Genomic DNA, 18,745 nt, shown 5'->3' with positions numbered 1-18,745 from the left:
CATGCTGCAGAGCAACTAAGCCAGTACGTCACAACTACTGAGCCTGTGCTCTAGAGCCTGCAAGCCACAACTACTGAGCCCGTGTGCTGCAACTACTGAAGCCCGCGTGCCTAGAGCCCATGCTCTGCAACAAGAGAAGCCACTGTAATGAGAAGCCCACACGCAGCAACAAAGACCCAACACAGCCAAAAATAAATAAATAAAAAATAAATTTATAAAAAAAAAAAAAAAAAAAAACTGTGCATGCAACCCAGCCCGACTGATCCAAGGCTTCAGCAGTTTTACCCAATTACGTTTGAACCATCAATGCGCACATCAGCAGAGTTCAAAAGGAAAATATCTCAGTGTCATAATGAAAATTGTTTTGACCTTGTCAGCCCATTGAAAGGATGCTGAGGAACCCCCTAGGGGTCTGTAGAACACCCTTTGAAAACTGCTGTGTTATCATATAACAACTGACCCCCAACCACCATTCAAGTCAGTAGGTGGCAGCCACTAATTTAGAAAAAGGAAGTGACTGCTTAGAAAAATGAAGTGCTTTTTCAGGGTGTCCACATGTATTACTGATCCCGAGAACATTAAATTAAGTAGAAGGCTACTTCCACAATCCAAATTCAATATGGAAGCATGACAAATGAAATCCAGTTAACATGCAAGGATTAAAAAAAACCCTAAACGAATTAAATTTAATATGTAAATTTCCTCCCAAGGAATTTAAAATATGAATTTTCCCTTAGTTCATCTGTTTGTTTCCCCCATTTGTTGAGTTTTTTGTGCCAGGCGCTTGCTTAGCTTCGCAGATATGGAGAGCGATTGACAGAACCTGTGGGTGGGGTCCAGGGGACATGAAGCAGCCAGGAAACAGAGCAAAGGCACTTTAGTCAAATGGATCTGATTTCAAGTCCCAGGTCCCCACCCTGGTGCAGCCTGTACTTTGTAATCTCTGGGTCTCTGTTTTCTTAGTTGGATATGAGGCAAATTCCAGGTAACACTGGGAAGACTGGATAAAATGCATGTAAAGAATGAGTGCAGCTCCCGGCCCACAGCAGGCATTCAATCAGTGTAGCCACCATTATGAATAAGGTGCCTGGAAGCAGTCGAGTCCAGAGAGGAGTCGGACACACATCCAAATAATTATGACACAGCATGGGAACTGAGTAACCACACAACGCGATAGGACTAAAAGAAAAATCAACCATTTGTTGAAGTGAGGAAGGTGCTATAATAAAGAAGCCACCACTTCAAAAGAAAGAGGGAAAGGAGGAGAAGTAAAAAGTCCACCCACTCACACACAAAGGCGGGCCGTAGGACAGACAGCAAGGGAAACACCCGGAACCAGCTCTTTTAGGGCCTTTAATGCCACGCTAAGAAGGGCAAACATTTGAAGCCATTTTCTTTTTATTCTTGTCAAGACTGAGGAGTTATAAACGCTCAGTGCCAGCAGGTCCTCTGCTCTTAAGCCCCCAGTACACACACATTATCCTTACGCTTGCTGTGACATCCCTGACCCAACAGCAGTCCCCTGGCCCAGGCCTGACTATTGGAGAAGGGACAGCAAAGCTCTCCTCAGAGGCGGGGGGACAGCAGGAAGCCCCAGCAGCTGGGGGAATGTGCCCTTGGTGTTTCAAAGCACAAATGAGGCACGTAATGGGCAGAGCCATTTTGTATTCTCTCTGACACTTACAAAATCTTGAAGCATGTCTTTAGCTCCACCCAAGCCCCTTCTTTGCCTCAGGTCCTACACTCCAGTGGAATTTACAGATCGCTTTGCTTAATGGTTAGTGAACAAACAGAAAGAGAGTCTAAGTGCCTCCCGGCTGCCATTGTGACACCAGCCATCTGCGAAGTTGCTTGTCATTGCACGAGAAAGTTCTGAAGCCCAAGCAGCTGCCTGTGTCTCTTTGGCAGGGACAGCAAATGCCACCTGGGTCACCACATGGATGTGCCACAAGGCCAGCATGAGGACGGCCCAAGGATGTGAGTTTGTAATCCCCTGGCGATCCTGCAGATCAGTCAGCGGGAATCCATAGCCAGTGTTCTGCCCTCAAGTGTGGGATGCGACCATTCAGACAAAAACCACTGAAATCACAGCACGGTCTTACTCACCCAGAATTTTACGAGGAAGAAGGCATTTTGAGGGCCCTTTCCAAACAGTTCCTTTAAGCCACCTTTCTTTTCAGGAAATTTGTCATAAATCTGACGAATGTCCACTGATTCGAGCAATGGGTCACTGTAAGAATGGTTGGCATGCCCAATGTGCACGAAGAGGTGTTTGTTGTACTGTAAGAAACCAACAGAGACATTCCCATTACAAACCCTTTGATCAACCTGGGACACATCCATCTTGAGCTGCATAAAGAGTGGTAGTCTCGAAATCCCGGAATTCCGCCTTGAATAGCCTCGGGTCTGTGCCTTTGAAAAGATGAAGATATTAAGAAAAGCCATTATAGCTAAGGGTTAAAACAATCATTGCCTATTATTACAAGGGCATATATTTTCCCAAGTGCCTAAAAAAGTCTTTTTGTAGACACAGTAGGAAACAACAACTTAAGTTACCCAACGACCAAACCTAGAAACAATTCCGTTACCCAGTTTCACCTGACTCAACTGAAAATGACAGTGACACCCCCTTTGGGGTGTTACATTTACAGTGTAAGTCCAATAAGCAGTATGGGTGTGGTCAGCTAACGCCATCACCCAGAATGCACTTGTCACTCCAGCTCCCCTAGCAACAGCATGAATGCAGTGCTCTGAGCAACGGTACCCACCTACTTCTTCCATCAGGAATAAGAGAGCTGAGTGTCTTTCTCACAAGGCCCCTTAGTAACCAATCTAAAACTTTTGCCAAAGGGCTGGTCAATATGTGACTGTCAGTGCAAAGTTAGAGTCATGGGTATAGATCATGGAGAGGATTCATGGTGCAGGGCTATACGGGACCCGTAAAAAAGACCAGTCACTCATTCACAAAAACAGAAACAAACAAATCAAAACCCTGGCAAGTCATTTAACTAACAAATGGAAATGCTTTCTTCTCCTTGCTTTGGTATAAGACATGGTAACCGGACCACAAAGGAGTGTGACAAACCAGTGGTTCTCACCCAGGATGTAGCAGAATCACCACGGAGCATTTAAAAACCACCAATGCCTGGGGCCCACCCAGGCTAAACTGGCATTTCTGAGAATGAGGCCAGGCATCAGTAATGTTTAATGCTCCCTTGATGAATTCCAATATGCAGCCAAGTTGGAGAACCACTGGCCTAAACTCTATACTCCAGCCCCCCCATGCCTGCCTCTCCTGCTGAATAGGCAGTAAGACCAGCCTAATGTGACACAGAGGCATCCGGGGTACAGGGGTTCCAGGGAGCTCAGAACCCAACAGGGTTCACAAGAGAAACCCATGTCAGTATTCGCCCACCAGTCCCTATTCGCTTTTCAAGTTTACGCTGGCATTTCTCCAACTACAGTCCTTCCAAGTACTAGTTCCATAGGGAATGAGAAGTCCCAAATAAAAGAAGGCTGCTCCAAGCGGCTTGCCAGCAGTACTGTGTACTGGCTGAGATGGAATCTGCACTCAGCCTGCTTCAGCACAAAACTTTGTGCCCACTGCCAATTAGCTATGACACTGGGTAAGTCCCCCCTGCCTCCGACATGGGAACAGCGATGGCACCTACCTCCCAAGGGTGCTATAGGGTTTATTTTTGTTTTTCTAAATCTTTTTGCTTATTTATTTATTTTTTATTTTATTAAAAAAATTATTTTGGTTGTGTTGGGTCTTCGTTGCTGCGCGTGGGCTTTCTCTAGTTGCGGCAAGCGGGGGCTACTCTTCGTTGCGGTGTGCAGGCTTCTCACTGCGGTGGCTTCTCGCTGTGGAGCACGGGCTTCAGGCGCAGGCTTCAGTAACTGTGGCACGCAGGCTCAGTAGTTGTGGCACACAGCTTAGTTGCTCCACAGCATGTGGGATCTTCCCAGACCAGGGATTGAACCCGTGTCCCCTGCATTGGCAGGCGCATTTTTAACCACTGCACCACCAGGGAAGTCCCAGTGCTATAGGGTTTAAATGATGTACTGCATATTAAGAGCTTACTGGAGCTCCTCCATTCAACAAACAGTAACACTAAACAAATGTTAGCTACTATTATGTCTCATAAAACCTCTCTCCTTTGAGGTTCATCTGAATATAACACGTTAAAAGCACTGCGGGGGCTTCCCTGGTGGCGCAGTGGTTGAGAGTCCGCCTGCCGATGCAGGGGACACGGGTTTGTGCCCCGGTCCAGGAAGATCCCACATGCCACGGAGCGGCTAGGCCCGTGAGCCATGGCCACTGAGCCTGTGCGTCCGGAGCCTGTGCTCTGCAATGGGAGAGGCCACAACAGTGAGAGGCCCGCGTACCGCAAAAAAAAAAAAAAAAAAAAAAAAAAAAAAAGCACTGCGGAAGAGAAACATTGTGTAACTTTCTATAGCCCAAAGTTTCCCAAAGTTGTTTGCTCACAAAACCCTGTAAATATATCCTGAGGAAGTGCTGGTTTACACTCATGACCTGCTACCCACACGCTATGGATCTCTGGCCACAATGTGGAAGGGCAGGAGGCCCAACACCCCATCTGGTGCCAGCTGTCCACATACAGGGAGTGTGGCCAGGGCCCAGCACCATCTGGGAGAGGGCTAAGCCCCTCTCCTGCTCAACATCAGAGTGCTATCTTTACCAAGGCTTCCAAAACCCTAAAAGGCATCAGGTGAAATGAAAAAACGCAACGTCAAGCTCTGACATGGACCCAGCCTCTGTCCCAGCTGTCTGGTGGATTTCAGCATGGCCTGAGACCTGGATGCGGCCACGCAGGAACAGAATATGCTGTGCTGGAAGAAAACTTTTAAAATAAAGTAGAAGCCATTGTCATGTTAGGGAAGTGAGGTTATAGGGAGGGGTGAAGTACCTCTGATCTTTTAAAAATTCTCTCAAATGTCATCACATCATCTTTTCAATTATAAGCAAACCAAAGCCCACAGAAATGTATGGGGCACTGCTGCTAAGGCGCTTCCAGTCTCATCAGTTGGTAGGAGGATAAAAAACAACACAGGTGAAGCTGGGAGCACAAACACTGGTGCAAGGCCCTCAGAGATGAGGAGGTGCATGAGGAGGTGATGTCTCGTGCCTGGCCCCTCTGTTGGACCCCTAGTTACCAGTACAGGAGCAGAGGGCAAAAGGCATTGTTCCTTCATTATCCAGACAACTGGCTGTCTCCATGTCCATCACCCAACCCTTAGTATCCAAACCTTGCTTGCAGCAAGCTCCCAGCCCTACCTGGCTTTGAGAGGCACCATTTCTGTCACTTCTTGTGGCATCTGTAGGCAGTGAGTTTACGGGAGAGAATGGAATACAAACAGAGCCTTGGGTAGTATACCTGTGAATAGAATCAGAGTCTCTCTGCTGAGCACACCTCACTCCCAGCTCTTCTGCCTCGCTAGCTCCCATGGGCCAGGGAATCTGAGCTGGGGTGAAGTTAAAACTGTTGTTAACTCAGGGACCACAGCCCGGACCTCCAGGTGTCAGAGATCAGGAAGGTGAATGACAGGAGGGTAAAATTTACCTTTCTTCAATGGGGACCATGAAAGTATAGCTGAAAATCAAGGTGCTGAGCACAAAGCACTCTGGAGCCAAACAAGAACCTGAAATCTCAGTTTTCTCATGTGTACAGTGGGGATATATGACTGTCATACAGAACAGGTTGGAAGATTAAAGGAAATAATGCACAGAGGGTGCTCGGCATAGGGCCCAGCATAAAAGAAGTGTTCAATAAATCACAGCTGCCAAGATTACTATTGTTGCAGTGTATTATGTGAGATTAACTAGATTCTGGGGTAGAAGCAAAAGAACTTTCCTACTTTAGCTATCTCTCCTGCCTAGCAATGGAAAAATAAACACAAATAAGCCAAGAGCTGGGAGCAAGTTGTGAAGCTGCATGACTGTTCAGATCCTTGATTACAGCCCACCAATTACAAGCTGCTTGGGGTGTGGGCCTCTCACCTGTGTCTGCAGAAAGAAAGAGAACTGTGTCCATTCAGTGTTTGTACAATGTGCTTTCTATATATGTGACCTCTATACAATGACCTCAGGGTCATTGCCTCACAATGACACTGTAGGCAGATTTTATTAAAATCAGTTTTACAGATGAGGAAATAGAAGCTCAGAGATGAACAGATTTGCCTGAGGTCACACATCCAGGAATAGTCCTGAAGTTAACAATAAAACTTGGATCTATCAATGCCACAGCCCATGCATTGGCTGCAAACATCAACCACACTGTCTCCAGAAGAAAATATAAATGCCGAGATCCTTCTAACTCAGATCTACTTTTTCTGAAAGTTGATTTGAGAAAAGAGAAAAAAGCTGAATAACATTTTCAAAATTCTGAGAAATGAAATTAGAATTCGGGACAAACATAATTATTCACAGATGCATCAGATAGAGTCTTCAGAGGTTTCTATTTTGAGGAATTACCTTAGTGCCCAAGTGGCTGAAATTAACTGAGCATGGGCAGGCTGTCTTTGCCAAAGGAAATCGGGCACTGCCTCCCCAAGGCTGGTGACTTGAAACCAAACCCTGACTGTTGGCATCTGAGTGGCTTTATTCCTGCCAAGAGGTGACTTTGTTTCTAAGAATACAAAGGACTAAAGAAGGCATCCTGGAGACCACAGCAGTGGGACAAACAGACCTCCCTCTCTCCTTAATTCAACCTGGCTAGGTGAGGAATCCCTCTGCACCCAAATCTAGAAGGCTGAAAAGAAGACGTCTACCTGATATGTTTGGGTTCAAGTTTTAATGAAATTAAAACCCTAAAAACTATTTGGTGAGGCTCTACTTCCCATCCTGCCAGATCTCCTTATAAGAGAAGAAGACTAGGGTGGATACCTCACTTCCCTTCCTCCTTCCCAAATAAATCCCACTTTCTTTCCAGCAGTGGTGGTTTCCCCAAAACTAAAGGTGGAACACAAAACCAAAAAAGGGCAGTTCTATTCTATATAGCAGAAAACAAATATTTACAAAAACAACAAAAATAACAACTACCAACAATCCCAAGTATGTGGGGAATGTACAAGCAGAAATGGGGCAAATGTCAATGAGTCACGTCTACCAAAGACTAAGACTAAATTTCCTTGATATCGAAAAGAGGGGTTAACACTGGCTTGTTCAATTACAAGAAAGTCTCCTAGGCACTCAGTAGATATGCTGATTATCAACATATCAATGACAACAACAGAAAAGGTGCTCACTCTGTATATTTCTTTTGTGGATTTCTGGGGAACAAATCAGCACACCTAAGGTCCATTATATACCAGGCACTGTGGTGGGCACAGGGAATCCATGAGCTAATAGTAGAAAGCCCCTCCCTTCAAAGAACCTACAGAGTGAATGTATGGAGCCAGCTTATTGCCTCTGTAGTCAGAACCATGGGCTGCCCATTAAATACATGTTCTCAAAGATTCTCATAGAGAAGACTGGGATTAAGGACAGTCAACATCCCCTCCCCTGTACATCCCACAACTTAAATCAGCATTCACCTGCTCTGTTCATATGGATGGCTGTATTCTCCAGCACTAAACATACAGTGTGATTCATTAGCAAGGAGAACGTATGTGGAATTTACCTTGAAAATGTGAACAAAGCTTCACAAGCCTAAGGTGCAAACCATGATGAAAACCAAGTTAGCCATCACATGTGAGAATAGAACACACTCTCAGATTTGTCAGGTTTCAGAAAACCGACCTTCCTTGCAACTACTCTGAGGTAGCAAGAGGAGGATATATTCTTTTGAAATGAGGGAGTAAATCAAAAAAGAGGGAGATGAGGCCAGAACCCAGAAGAGAGGTGAAAGGAACACGCTGGCCCGCATCTGGGCTGCTGACCTGGACAGCAGCCAGTCCAGAGGGGACGAGGAGCTGAAGGGCTCCTAAAGGGACTAGAGAGATTCCCTGACTTAGCTGACCATCTGGAGAAGAGCTTGAGAATTCTGTTAGAAATGTGGAGGATGAATTTGTGTAGGTATATAAAAACGGAACAAATAAAAAGGCAATGACAAACTTTAGAAAAAACAAGTTTTACAATCAAGAAAATGGTTCTAACACATTACACGTTAACCATGCTGTGTACAAAATTTGCACAGGTTTGTAATATAAACACTGAGTGTTAATTAAACCAAAAATTGTGATGTAACCATATTGGGGGGCTGAGGATGTGCTAATAAGTTCAGAGAGCTAAGTCCTGGTCTTCCACAGTAAGAAGTCACAGATAATGTCTGCATATCGATGGATTGAGATACATAGTAGAAGCATGTTGTTTAGAAATATGGAGATACTATACAAAGCAAGGAATAAAAGGTGGCAGCAGATGTTCCTAAGGAGCAGGACTGGGGGGTGGGAGACAGGGCAAGGGGGCAGGGGATGGCTGCTCTTCCTTACAGGCCATGCATGGGGTGTGACCTGGCTTATACACGAAGCACATCTATTACTTTATTAAAATAAATAAACAGCCAATCCAAAACTATCTTGAAACATCATGGAGTCTTGTGAGGAAAGAACTATAAAGGGAAACAAAAACACACAGAGTCGTGCTTCAGGATTCCTTCTAGTTGGCTGCAAGTTCCCTGAACCTGAAAGGAGCTTGGTCAGATCATAGAGCCTTCCTAGGCTCAAATACTCAGGATGACTGAGCAGGAGCTTGGACCCTTGTCTGCCTGCAGGGTTCACCAGAAAGACTGACGTTGCACCGGCACAATCCTACCTGGATTGAGATGTCCCGTGGCTCAGCAGCCCCTGACACAATCTTAATACACAGATTTCTATTCTGACTTGGGGAAATGCTCATTTTCTCTTTTTATTGCTATAATCTCTCCAGTTATTCTTCACAGCAGTTGTCAACAGTGATAAAGGTAAATGTAATCCTAAAATCGCCCCACAGTGACTTGTGAAGGGTAATTTAGCTACCCTGGGGGATTAACAAAGGACTTTCCCCCTCCTCCAAAGCTGTTCTGCGAGGTTGCTTTCCTTCCTGGTCTCTGGCTCTCCCTCTCTCTCTGCTGCTTAGGGAGGCTGCAGGGGAGGAGGGCTGAGCACCAGACTCAAGAGTCAGACAGGGTCTGGGTCTGAGTCCTGGCGCCAGCACGGCTTCCTAGCTGAGTCATCTGGGAGGGGCGCTTTCAGCCCTCTCCACATCGGTAATGCAGGGATAATAATAGTAACTACCTCGAAGGAGCGTCACGATGCTTAAAGGAGATCACACAATGCTGTGCCAAGCATGTAGTTTGTTATTATTATCATTGCTATTATTATTTTCCCCAATAATCACGATGTTTCTGTACTTCGGGTGCAATTACTTGAAATCATGGCTGTTCCTCTGACAGCAACGAAATGGAAATACTAAAAATTTAAAGCAGAAATTGAGAGGAAAGTTTCAGACACATTGGTGATTTCTACTGTCCCGACACTGCCATTATGTACTGTACTGTAGGGTAGCTGAGGTAGGGGTGACGTGTACACGAGGCCTTGAGGGATCCGGCCCCTGAACTACCCCCAGGGCGTGTCTGTGAAGAATGCAAAGTCTGTCCTCGCAAGTGGGGCTAGGGCAGCCTGGGCGGTTGCCCATTACTGCAGATGAGACAAACCAGAACAAGCAACTCCCTAAGTGGCCACTGGGGTTTAATTTTCTTTTCTCTTTTTTTGGAAAGGGCTGCTAATACGTTCTAGTGCAGAGCCCTCTGATGAGGCAGTTCACTTTTTATGCAAAAGGAAAGGGAAAGCCCTAAGAATCTGCTGGTCCTCGGCATCTGAGAGGCTCCCTTGGACACACCCCAACACTGCACTACACTGTCTGACCTGAAGATGGCGGTCTTTCCCTAAACGTATTCCAAAAATTCCAAGTATTTGAAGAACGCAGTAAAACCTTGAAAAATGACTGCTGTCAAATAATACCGGGAGAAAAATTATAATCCACTTAGGAATTCAAAGAAACCAAGACAAATAACTCATGTCAAGGGATGCTAATGTACAAGTTGAAACAGAACAAGGACAAATCACCTACATTTGCTTCCTGTTATTTTCCTGCCTGGACAGTCTGCTCAGACACCCCCAGCGCAGCCTGGGCAACCTGTGACGGCCCCTGGGCCCTGCAGGGACAGGGAGTGGATGCAGGACCAAGCCACGGAAAGTGGCCTGCGTCTTCAGTCCCTGGGGAGAGGAGCTTGCCTGCGCTCACGCTCCAGCAGGCTCTCTCCTCAGCTAGCTGGTCCAGAGGCACCAGCCCTGTTCTGGCTACTCGGCCCCCCGGTGCTGCTTCCTCCCTTCCCTGTGCTCTTCCCAGAAAGAAACATCACTGAACACAAGAAACAAGGAATGAATCGGTCCTTCCTTCCTGGATCTCACACCAGGATGCAGCCCCTCATCCCACCTCCCACTTCCACCACCATCTCCATGGAGCAAGCGGCTGCTGGTTTCTTAGAAAGAAGTGTGTCTTCCCCACCCAAGTGCAGCTGTTAAGGCCCACTGGCTGAGTACAGGGACAGCGACCAGGAAGGCAGGCGGGGGTGCAGCTGACCTGCTAAGGAAAGCAGATGGAGCCTGGCTGGGCCTCTGTGAAATGTCTATAAAACCCAGATTTCCAGATGCTTTCAATTGCCTCATCCCCAAATGGTCATGAATAAAGAGGGTGAGCGTCCAGAGAAGCTCAGACGTGGAGAGTAAACCACCCACCGCTGCTACGAGAGGGTGCAGCTGGCATGGATGCGCTGATAGCACAGCTTGGCAGGCGTGCAGGACAGGGTGGGAAAGGCCACGCCCCACCACAGTGACCTGTCACCTCCAGCACTGGAGAACACTCCATGTCCCAGGTCCTACTGGAAGACCACACCTGGTAACACGTATGAGAAAAAGCAGGCAGAAGCACGAACATTGAGCACAGCCAACCGTCAGACCCGCTGCAGTCCTCCTGAGGACCTGGAAGGCCAAATGTGCTTTCTGACCATTTATTCAAATACGGGATGCATACACTAAGAACCCATGGGTTAGAATCCAGGCCCTGCTGTTTCTGAGTTGTGTGGCCTGAGCCAAGTTGCTTAAACTTTCTGGGCTGTGGTGTCCTCATTTGAACAGAGATGTCACCTGGCCTGCTCATCTCACAGGTCAGTGTGAGGTCAAAAGAAACAGGAAACATGACAGTTCTGTGTGAGGCTTAGGGAGCTACACAGATGCTAGGATGCAGGTTAACTATTAATGAGAGCCACACACAAGCCATGACCTGGGGGAGGGAAAGAGTCTCTTTTCTGAAGGACCAGAAACCAAATCTCCCCAGAGAGCTGTTTCCTATGAACACATAACCCCGCTCTGAGATGTAGCGACCCCCTTAGCAGGCACTGCAGGGCTTGGAAGCCTCTTCAGAGAGAACTTGCCCTCTTCCACTCTGTCCAGGATATAGGCGAGGATCCTCCTGGCAATCTGGAATCTAAACCTTGCTTCTGATCTTACTTCTCCAGCTGAATTCCCATACAAAACAACTGACTCTCCTTTCTGCCACGGCCCTCATCAATGTTCTATTGCCTCAGAGTTGCACTGGTCACATTTTCCAAACCAAAGTCAGGATCTGTGAGATCTGACAAAGGAATTTCAGTTGACCTGTGAATTTAGGCCTTTGAAAGAAGCTATATAAAACCATGAAATCATCCTTGGGGTCCACATTTAACCAACTGCCTGTATGGAAAAGAATCAGGCTGTCTGCAGAATATATTTGCAGAACTTGAGGGACAAGACTCCCCCCCAGAGGGGAGAACTCAGGTTCCCTCAGGCTGTGAAGACTGCTGAATCACTGCACGCACTGGGGAAGTCCCATGCTTTTAGGCTGTTCCAGCCACTTAGAAATAAAGATAAGGGGCCAGGTTACTCCAGGCAGCAAAACTCCTCACTTTCTGGTTGAGGAACTGCCATCATCCAAAGCCTGGGTATCAATCAGGAATTCTCTCCTCCTGTGGAGCCCAAATCAAGTGTCCTTACTTTTCTTTCTCCAAATGTCCCGATCACCTTCCTTCACTGGCTGCCCCCGTGTGAAGGGCCTGCTACATCCAGGCTGTGCCTGGGGAGCTCAGACCTTGAAGGGCAGCCGTTTTTGCATCTGAGGGATTTTTTAATTTCTTCAAAAGTACAGTGACACGGTGAATATACAAAGGGGAGACAAACCATGGCACAGCCATTTCCTGGCAGTGGAACTTGATCATGTACCTTAATGCTCCTGAGTCTCCGTTCCATTACTGAGAGACGGGACGTAAGAACAGTGCCTGTGTCAAATGCTTGGCACACAGTGCTTGGGACACAGCTTGGCCAATGCTGGAGGTTATTGTGATGGCTGCAACTAGCGGAGGTATCTCCCTGGTCAGGTGTGCTCCTGCACCACATCATGGAACTTCTTCTTCCCCAAGATACTGCTCCTTCAAAATCTAAAGAGAATAATCTCCTGTCCCGCCCTCTCCATCCCAAAGCTTGCCTTTCTCTGGCTGTGTAACTCCTACCTAACCGAACTCACACACTCTCTTCCTCCTCATAGCCCTGCTTGCTCTGGAATCCAGATCACGGTAGGCATTAAATACACACAACCTCTGCCTGGGAAGATGTGGCTGAGCTTCGGGGCGGCTGGAGGAACCTGCCCTGCTCCAGGGAGCAGGTAGAGGGATCCCGTTAGGCTTTATCAGGAAGACCACTCTGCATGCACACATGGGATTCAGCTTACAGCTCATCAAGCCCGGGTTTTCATTTCTCTAAAGGAGCAGCTGCTTCAGGTCTCCAGGAACTGGGCCCTGATTACAGGCGAGGCCCTTTTAAAAAGCCCACCCCGGGTGGAGGATCTGGCACTTAAAACCCTTTGATACGCAACACTGAAATCGTGTAGAAAGTGTACTTTCAAGCATTACTAACCACTTCTAAAATAGTCCTTGTTTTTTAGATCTTCCTTTCTTCACCCTCTGCTGTTTTTCTCTTAGCTTCTAGTGGAGCCAAAGGTAACAGAGGGACTGACTTGCTGGTTCTCCACCAATATAAACAACCACCGACTCCGGGAAATGTCTGGTTTACACATGATGCAGAGCCAGCAGGGGGCGCGCATCCCCCAGATTAGTCTTCCCTTAGCTCCTTGTAGATTACGGCTGGCTACAGGTACACACATCAGATACAAATGGACCTGAGAACCTTTGGTTACAGGTCTCAGGATATGGAATCGACAGACCTGGATCTGAATCCCATTTCCAACGTCAGCTGGCTGCCTAATACTGGGCAGGCTATGTCATAGGGTTGGGTAAGACAGTGCTGGCTGTCACCAGTACTACTGCTGGTAGGGGTGGCAGAATTGTGAAGAATCTTTAGTGGTAGCAGGTGACACGTGGTAAACTGAAGAGTGCAATTTCCAGCATAGCTGGGACTAAAAGAGGTGGCTGACTAACTGAAATGGGGGAGAATTCACAAGATTACTTAAAACAAGCATTCTGACAAGTCTCAAGCACCAGCCTCTCAAATTATATAACATGTGCTTTATTTTGCAAACATAAGGTGCTGTTACAATGAACATGTAAAGGCCCTTGAGGTCCAAGGTCACACTGAAAAAACATGTAGCATGTGAATGGTTTCTTTGGCTCTCAGACTTCCAACTATAGGAAAGTTTAAAGCCATCTAAACTCACCTGGTACATTTAAACAAATTTGGATATACTAGCCTTAAAATTTAACATCAAACATTAAGCATGTTAATTTGATAAGGAAGCCAACAAAGTGACAAATAATTAAAGGTCCTAAACAAATTCAACTTTGGATTCTGCAAATCTTTGTCTACATACAGACGTGTACGCACATTTCCCCCTACGTCTTTGCAATGGCTTAGGTTCATTGGAATCATGGGGCTATGGGTAGTGCTGGCAAAAACCAAGCAAATAAATTAATAAGCTTGGTGCAGTGTGATTTTTTTTCATCCTTATCACAGCCCTATGAGGTAGGTAATTCTATTTCTTTCTATAGAAGAGGCTTGGAGAGATCGTTAGTCAATGGCCGTGGCCAGGTCTGAACCCTTTTCTGCCTGTATTGTCGCCCAAGAGGACATAAGGCACACTTGGGGAGCAACAAAGCCAAGAGGAGAATCTAGTTTGCCTGTTCCTCAGTCCAGGGTGGTCTCCCTTAAGTCCCTGCTATTCTGGAAATTCACTCTCTAGTTTACCACATCTGTCACCATTAAAGTCACGTGTTAGAGTCTAAGCTAAGGAGCCAAACCTGTTCATTCATCAGTAAAAGGTCAAATCTAGTTGAACCGTTCAGATTCTTTTTTTTAAATTTTATTTATTTTTTTATACAGCAGGTTCTTATTAGTTATCCATCTTATACATATTAGTGTATATATGTCAATCAAAATCTCCCATTTCATCCCACCCACCCCCTCCGCCACTTTCCCCCCTTGGTGTCCGCACGTTTGTTCTCTACATCTGTGTCTCAATTTCTGCCCTGCAAACTGCGAACTGTTCAGAGTCTTAAGTGTAATCCTGAACATACATGAAACATGTATCTCTGGACTCTATTCCAAGGACTTGGTGGGCCCTGCCTTTCTAAACTATTCACCAGCTTTCACCTCCTGCTTTATCTACATCAGAGTCATCGTCTCTGGAATGCTCTTCTCCCTTACTCATCCCTGCCCATATCGATGCTCTACCTCTTGGCATGAGGGCTGCTTCCTTGACGAAGCCTGCCCGCTTCCCTGTCCCTCATTCACAGCACCCAGCGTTCTCCCTCCCCAGCAGTCACCACACTTTGCAGTGGCCTCATGTGTGACTATCGCCTCGTGTGCCTCCCCCGCTAGATGTCACCCCCCGCCCCCACCAAGGGCAGTCAGTGGCTGGCTGTGCAGCACTGGGCCGGCCCCTCCTCGGTACAGCCATCTAAAATATGCAAGTGCTCATAAATGTTTATAGAATGGACTGAATGAATCTGTCAGTGATTCACAGTGTGAAGCCCAATTAACACCAACGACAGGAAAAAGAGGAACTGGTCATCCTGGGCCCTAACAGGTCCATAACTGAGGAGGACAGTTAGAATACGAGGGGGCTGCCATAGGCTTTTTAAATTAAAAAAAAAAAAATTTTTTTTTGTGTGTGTGATAAAACATTATATTGAGTCTTGTAACAAGGATAACAACTAACATCTTGGGACTTCTGCTTCCCAATGTCTTGGAGTTCTATTCCTTAAAAAAATGGTCACAAAGAGAGAGATTTGCCCATACAGGAGATACACAGACTGAATACACAATCCAAGAGACCTTCACAATTGGTGGTGGTTCACAGTAGTGAAAAGAGTACACGGAAACAGAAGATCTGAACTCCTGGTCCTCCTGCTTATTGGCTAAATATCCTAAGCTATTTAATGTGCCTGGGACTCAGTTTCTTCATCTGTATAATGGGGAAAAAAAGAATCCAGTTCACCAGCACGTTGAGGACAAAATGAAATAACCAACAACAACGTACTCTGTGAGCAATGAGGTGTCATACAAACACAAGTTACGGAAAGCAGAAGCACAATCTGGTCCAAAGCCCAGCCTTCAGCCAAAGAACCATCTACACTTCTCAGACAGAAGAGGAAGAAAAGAATCAGAAAGGTAATCTTTTTGGTTGTTTATTTCAATGCTCTCACAGACAGGGTTTTAAGCTCTCACTATCACCCTTCTTGTAAAGCCACTCAGACACTAGAGAAGAGTGATCCAGGTGGCCTTCTCTTCCCTGTTCTCAATAATCTCATTTTCCTTTACCTGCCTCAATGGGCCCAATGACCTAATCTACATCTCTTTCTTCATTTTTTCCTAATTTTGGAGCAGGGTCTATTTTTCCACCAGCTCCCAGCATTCACAATTCATAGACAGAAATGTCAGGGGGCCACACGTGGGTTCCCGAGTCTCCACTCTGGTGACGGCTGGTGGAAAGCCCTCTACCCGTGGGGTCTCCCCCATCCTACCATCAGAGGCTTTCCACCGAGCCAAAGTACAAATACTCCCTGGAGAGGTCACCTCCAGATGTCTGTATCCAAGTTACTTACAACAGACGGTGAACTCATTCATGATGCTTTTTCCTGGTAACAGAATGACAGCAAGGCGGCAAATACCCAGAGAGCATGGCACCTGTGTGCTTTTGGTAGCCCCCAAGATCAGCAGGGTGGGGTGAGGTACAAAATATGGAAAGGAGTTGGTAAAGCTCCCAAAGACAAACTCATGATTTCTTTAGTTTTTGCCTTGGGCTCACCCACACACAGATGCAATGCTCATACTCACAGCCAAGGAGTGGGAGTGAAGAAAGGGTCTTGGGCTTGTCGGGTGGGAAAGAAGGGAGGCTCACATATGCAGGGGAAATGGTGGGCCTGGCTGAGAAACAGGGGGATGACGGGCACTAGATGGGGCGGGGAAATGGGAAGGAAGAAAAGCGACAAATAGAGTCCAGATGCCAATGTTCTTGGTATTTATGGTATTATAATGTATCACATTCTACTTCAAATTGCTTAAGTACTACTCTGTTACCTCTCCTTCAGAAGGTAGTAACTTGCTATCTTGAGAAGACACAGGTTTGAAAAGAAGTATAGAATAATAGCTAAATGTTTAGGCTTGAGTTTTAAAGACCTGAGTTTGAATCTCTAATCCGTAACTGTGTGGCTACAGGGAAATTATTTAACCTCTCTGTTTTCTCATGTCATGGAGCACCTACCCATATGGGGTTTTGTGAGGGTAAAATGTGATCCTATCTATAAGCTTTGCACACAGCACCAGCCACAGGGCAGGGCTCAAAACATGTTACATTTTACCACATGCAAGAGCCTGTTAAGGTCCTTTGCTACAGCTCCAGCAATCCTTGGAGTTTGCAGTCCACAGCATCCATAACCATTTAGCTCTAAAGTTCCACATATTTTGTCAACAGAAATACCTTTTCACTTAATTGAAGGGCTGTTCCGCTATCCTCCACCAGGTCTGCTTCACACAGGTTACCTGTCAGGCCTAAGGGCAGGGAAAGAGGGGCAAACCCTGGGTTCAGGACACACCTCTCTGGGCACACTCACCGAGTCTGGGTCTCGCTGCTGTTCGAGGAAAGCTGAGAACTCCACCAGGCGGAGTTTGGTTGTGCCAATGGAGCGGCCCTGCCAGGCCGGTACCGAGGGAGCTGGGGCTGACGCAGGCTCAAACCCTGAAATACCGATCGATCGTCACCTTCAACCTGGCCGCTCACCTCCCCTCGGGCCTCAGGCCAACCCCGGGGCAGGGCCCTACCAGGAGGAAAGGCCAACAGGCCCGTCCACCAGAGTCAGGGGCGGAGCTGAGGCAGGCAGTGGTGGGTTCTGGCGGAGGAGCCCAGAGGCAGAGCCAGCCGGAGAAGCGCAATGCACGTGGCGGCTCTTTCTAAAGCCGGCGCCAGCTCAGGTTAAGGGCTGTGGCATGAGGACACCTAATCCTGGGCAAAGGGGCCTCGCTGGGGACCACGGCAAGAGTGACGAAGAGTGGAAGCAGGTGCTGGCAAAGATCTCCTGAGACAGGAAAGACAGGCGACCAAGACCTCCTGTGCTCAACCATCTCCTTCCCTAAGACTGCAGTCACCAGCACTGTGGAATACTCTCTTGGAACGCTCCGTGGTGTCGGGGCAGAGGGCGACGAGCGAATGCACGGCAGCCTGGGGAGTCTCTAGCAGAGAGTCCCACTGAGCCTCTGCGCATGCGTGCCGCGGAGGGCAGGCGGCCGGCTGCGTCGCCGGTTTCTGGCTGGGCTTCCGTGTAAGCGCTCCTTTAAAAAAGCGTGCTCGGAATTGAAATGCACTTCTCTTGAGAAAGGGTGAGTAAAACCCTATCTGCCCTCAAGACTGGGACTGCCCGACGTGGCCTGTTTATGACGAGGGAGGAACCAGAGCAACTTCCCCTTCCAAGGATGACCCAGGGTCCTGAGTGAAAGTGATCAGGCTTCCTGTTTCTTTAAAAGCCCATCAGAAGAGCTCTCTAGAGATGACCGAGGCGAATCAGGCCCTGGGAGGGGACACCCCCCTGACCCGCCTGAGCTCCGGGCTAACCCTGCCTTAAGGAGGGTGCCGGCGAGAAGGGGGCGTCCATGGCTCTGCAAGTGAGGGAGGGTGTGCAGCTGTGGAACAAAGCAAGAGGGTCCCGCAGAGACTCACCTGGAATGGGGGCTGTGACCGCTGGCTGGATAGGGTAGGCCTGCTGCACGAAGGGCTTGACGCTGGAGACAGAGGATGGAGAAGAGTCAGAAACCACGACTGCAGCAGCGGCTACTTCCCAGGCCTGGCCTTGGCCTCCCAAGGCTAGGGACCCACCTGGGGGCCTTGCCACCACAAGGTTCCCTGTCTGCAGGTGGTAGCACAGCCCAGGCAGACCTCTGCCAAGACAGAGACCCAGGTATGCTGTCCATTTGAGACGGGCCAGCAGGCTGCTGGGGACCAAACCACCAAGCCTCATGCCAGTTCCGGAGGACAAGCTGGACAGACGTCAGCCTGCCTTGCACATGCTGTGATATCTATCTCTGAACCTCTCTTCTGATCCCTGCAGAGACCGAGGTCAGTGGTCATCATTTCCAGGCAAGGATTGGGACACGTTTCAGTCTCTCTTTCTCTGGGCCAAATAGCTCTAGTTCTTTTGAGAATATATGGGCAGGAGTTCCTTTCTGCTTTTATCCCTAGACTGCCCTTATCTTCCAGCTTACTGAG

The 18,745-nt window shown here is 47.5% G+C and overlaps 1 protein-coding gene across 9 annotated transcripts in view; it reads right to left on the bottom strand.

Annotated features, from left to right (window-relative positions):
- The window catches only part of TEAD1 (TEA domain transcription factor 1), a 266,377-nt gene that overhangs the window by 38,657 nt on the left and 208,975 nt on the right, over positions 1-18,745 (bottom strand). For all 9 annotated transcript variants that reach the window (XM_060104071.1, XM_060104068.1, XM_060104069.1 and 6 more), the window contains 3 exons: positions 18,200-18,261; positions 17,100-17,224; positions 2,107-2,280 (listed from right to left, as the gene is read on the bottom strand). In XM_060104071.1, coding sequence (XP_059960054.1) covers positions 2,107-2,280; positions 17,100-17,224; positions 18,200-18,261 — 361 coding nt within the window. The remainder of the gene's footprint in view (positions 1-2,106; positions 2,281-17,099; positions 17,225-18,199; positions 18,262-18,745) is intronic.

Source organism: Mesoplodon densirostris, chromosome 7 (genome assembly GCF_025265405.1).
Source record: "Mesoplodon densirostris isolate mMesDen1 chromosome 7, mMesDen1 primary haplotype, whole genome shotgun sequence".
NCBI lineage: Eukaryota > Metazoa > Chordata > Mammalia > Artiodactyla > Ziphiidae > Mesoplodon > Mesoplodon densirostris.
The sequence above is the reverse complement of the archived record's forward strand: the minus strand, read 5'-3'. Positions and strand labels throughout refer to the sequence as shown.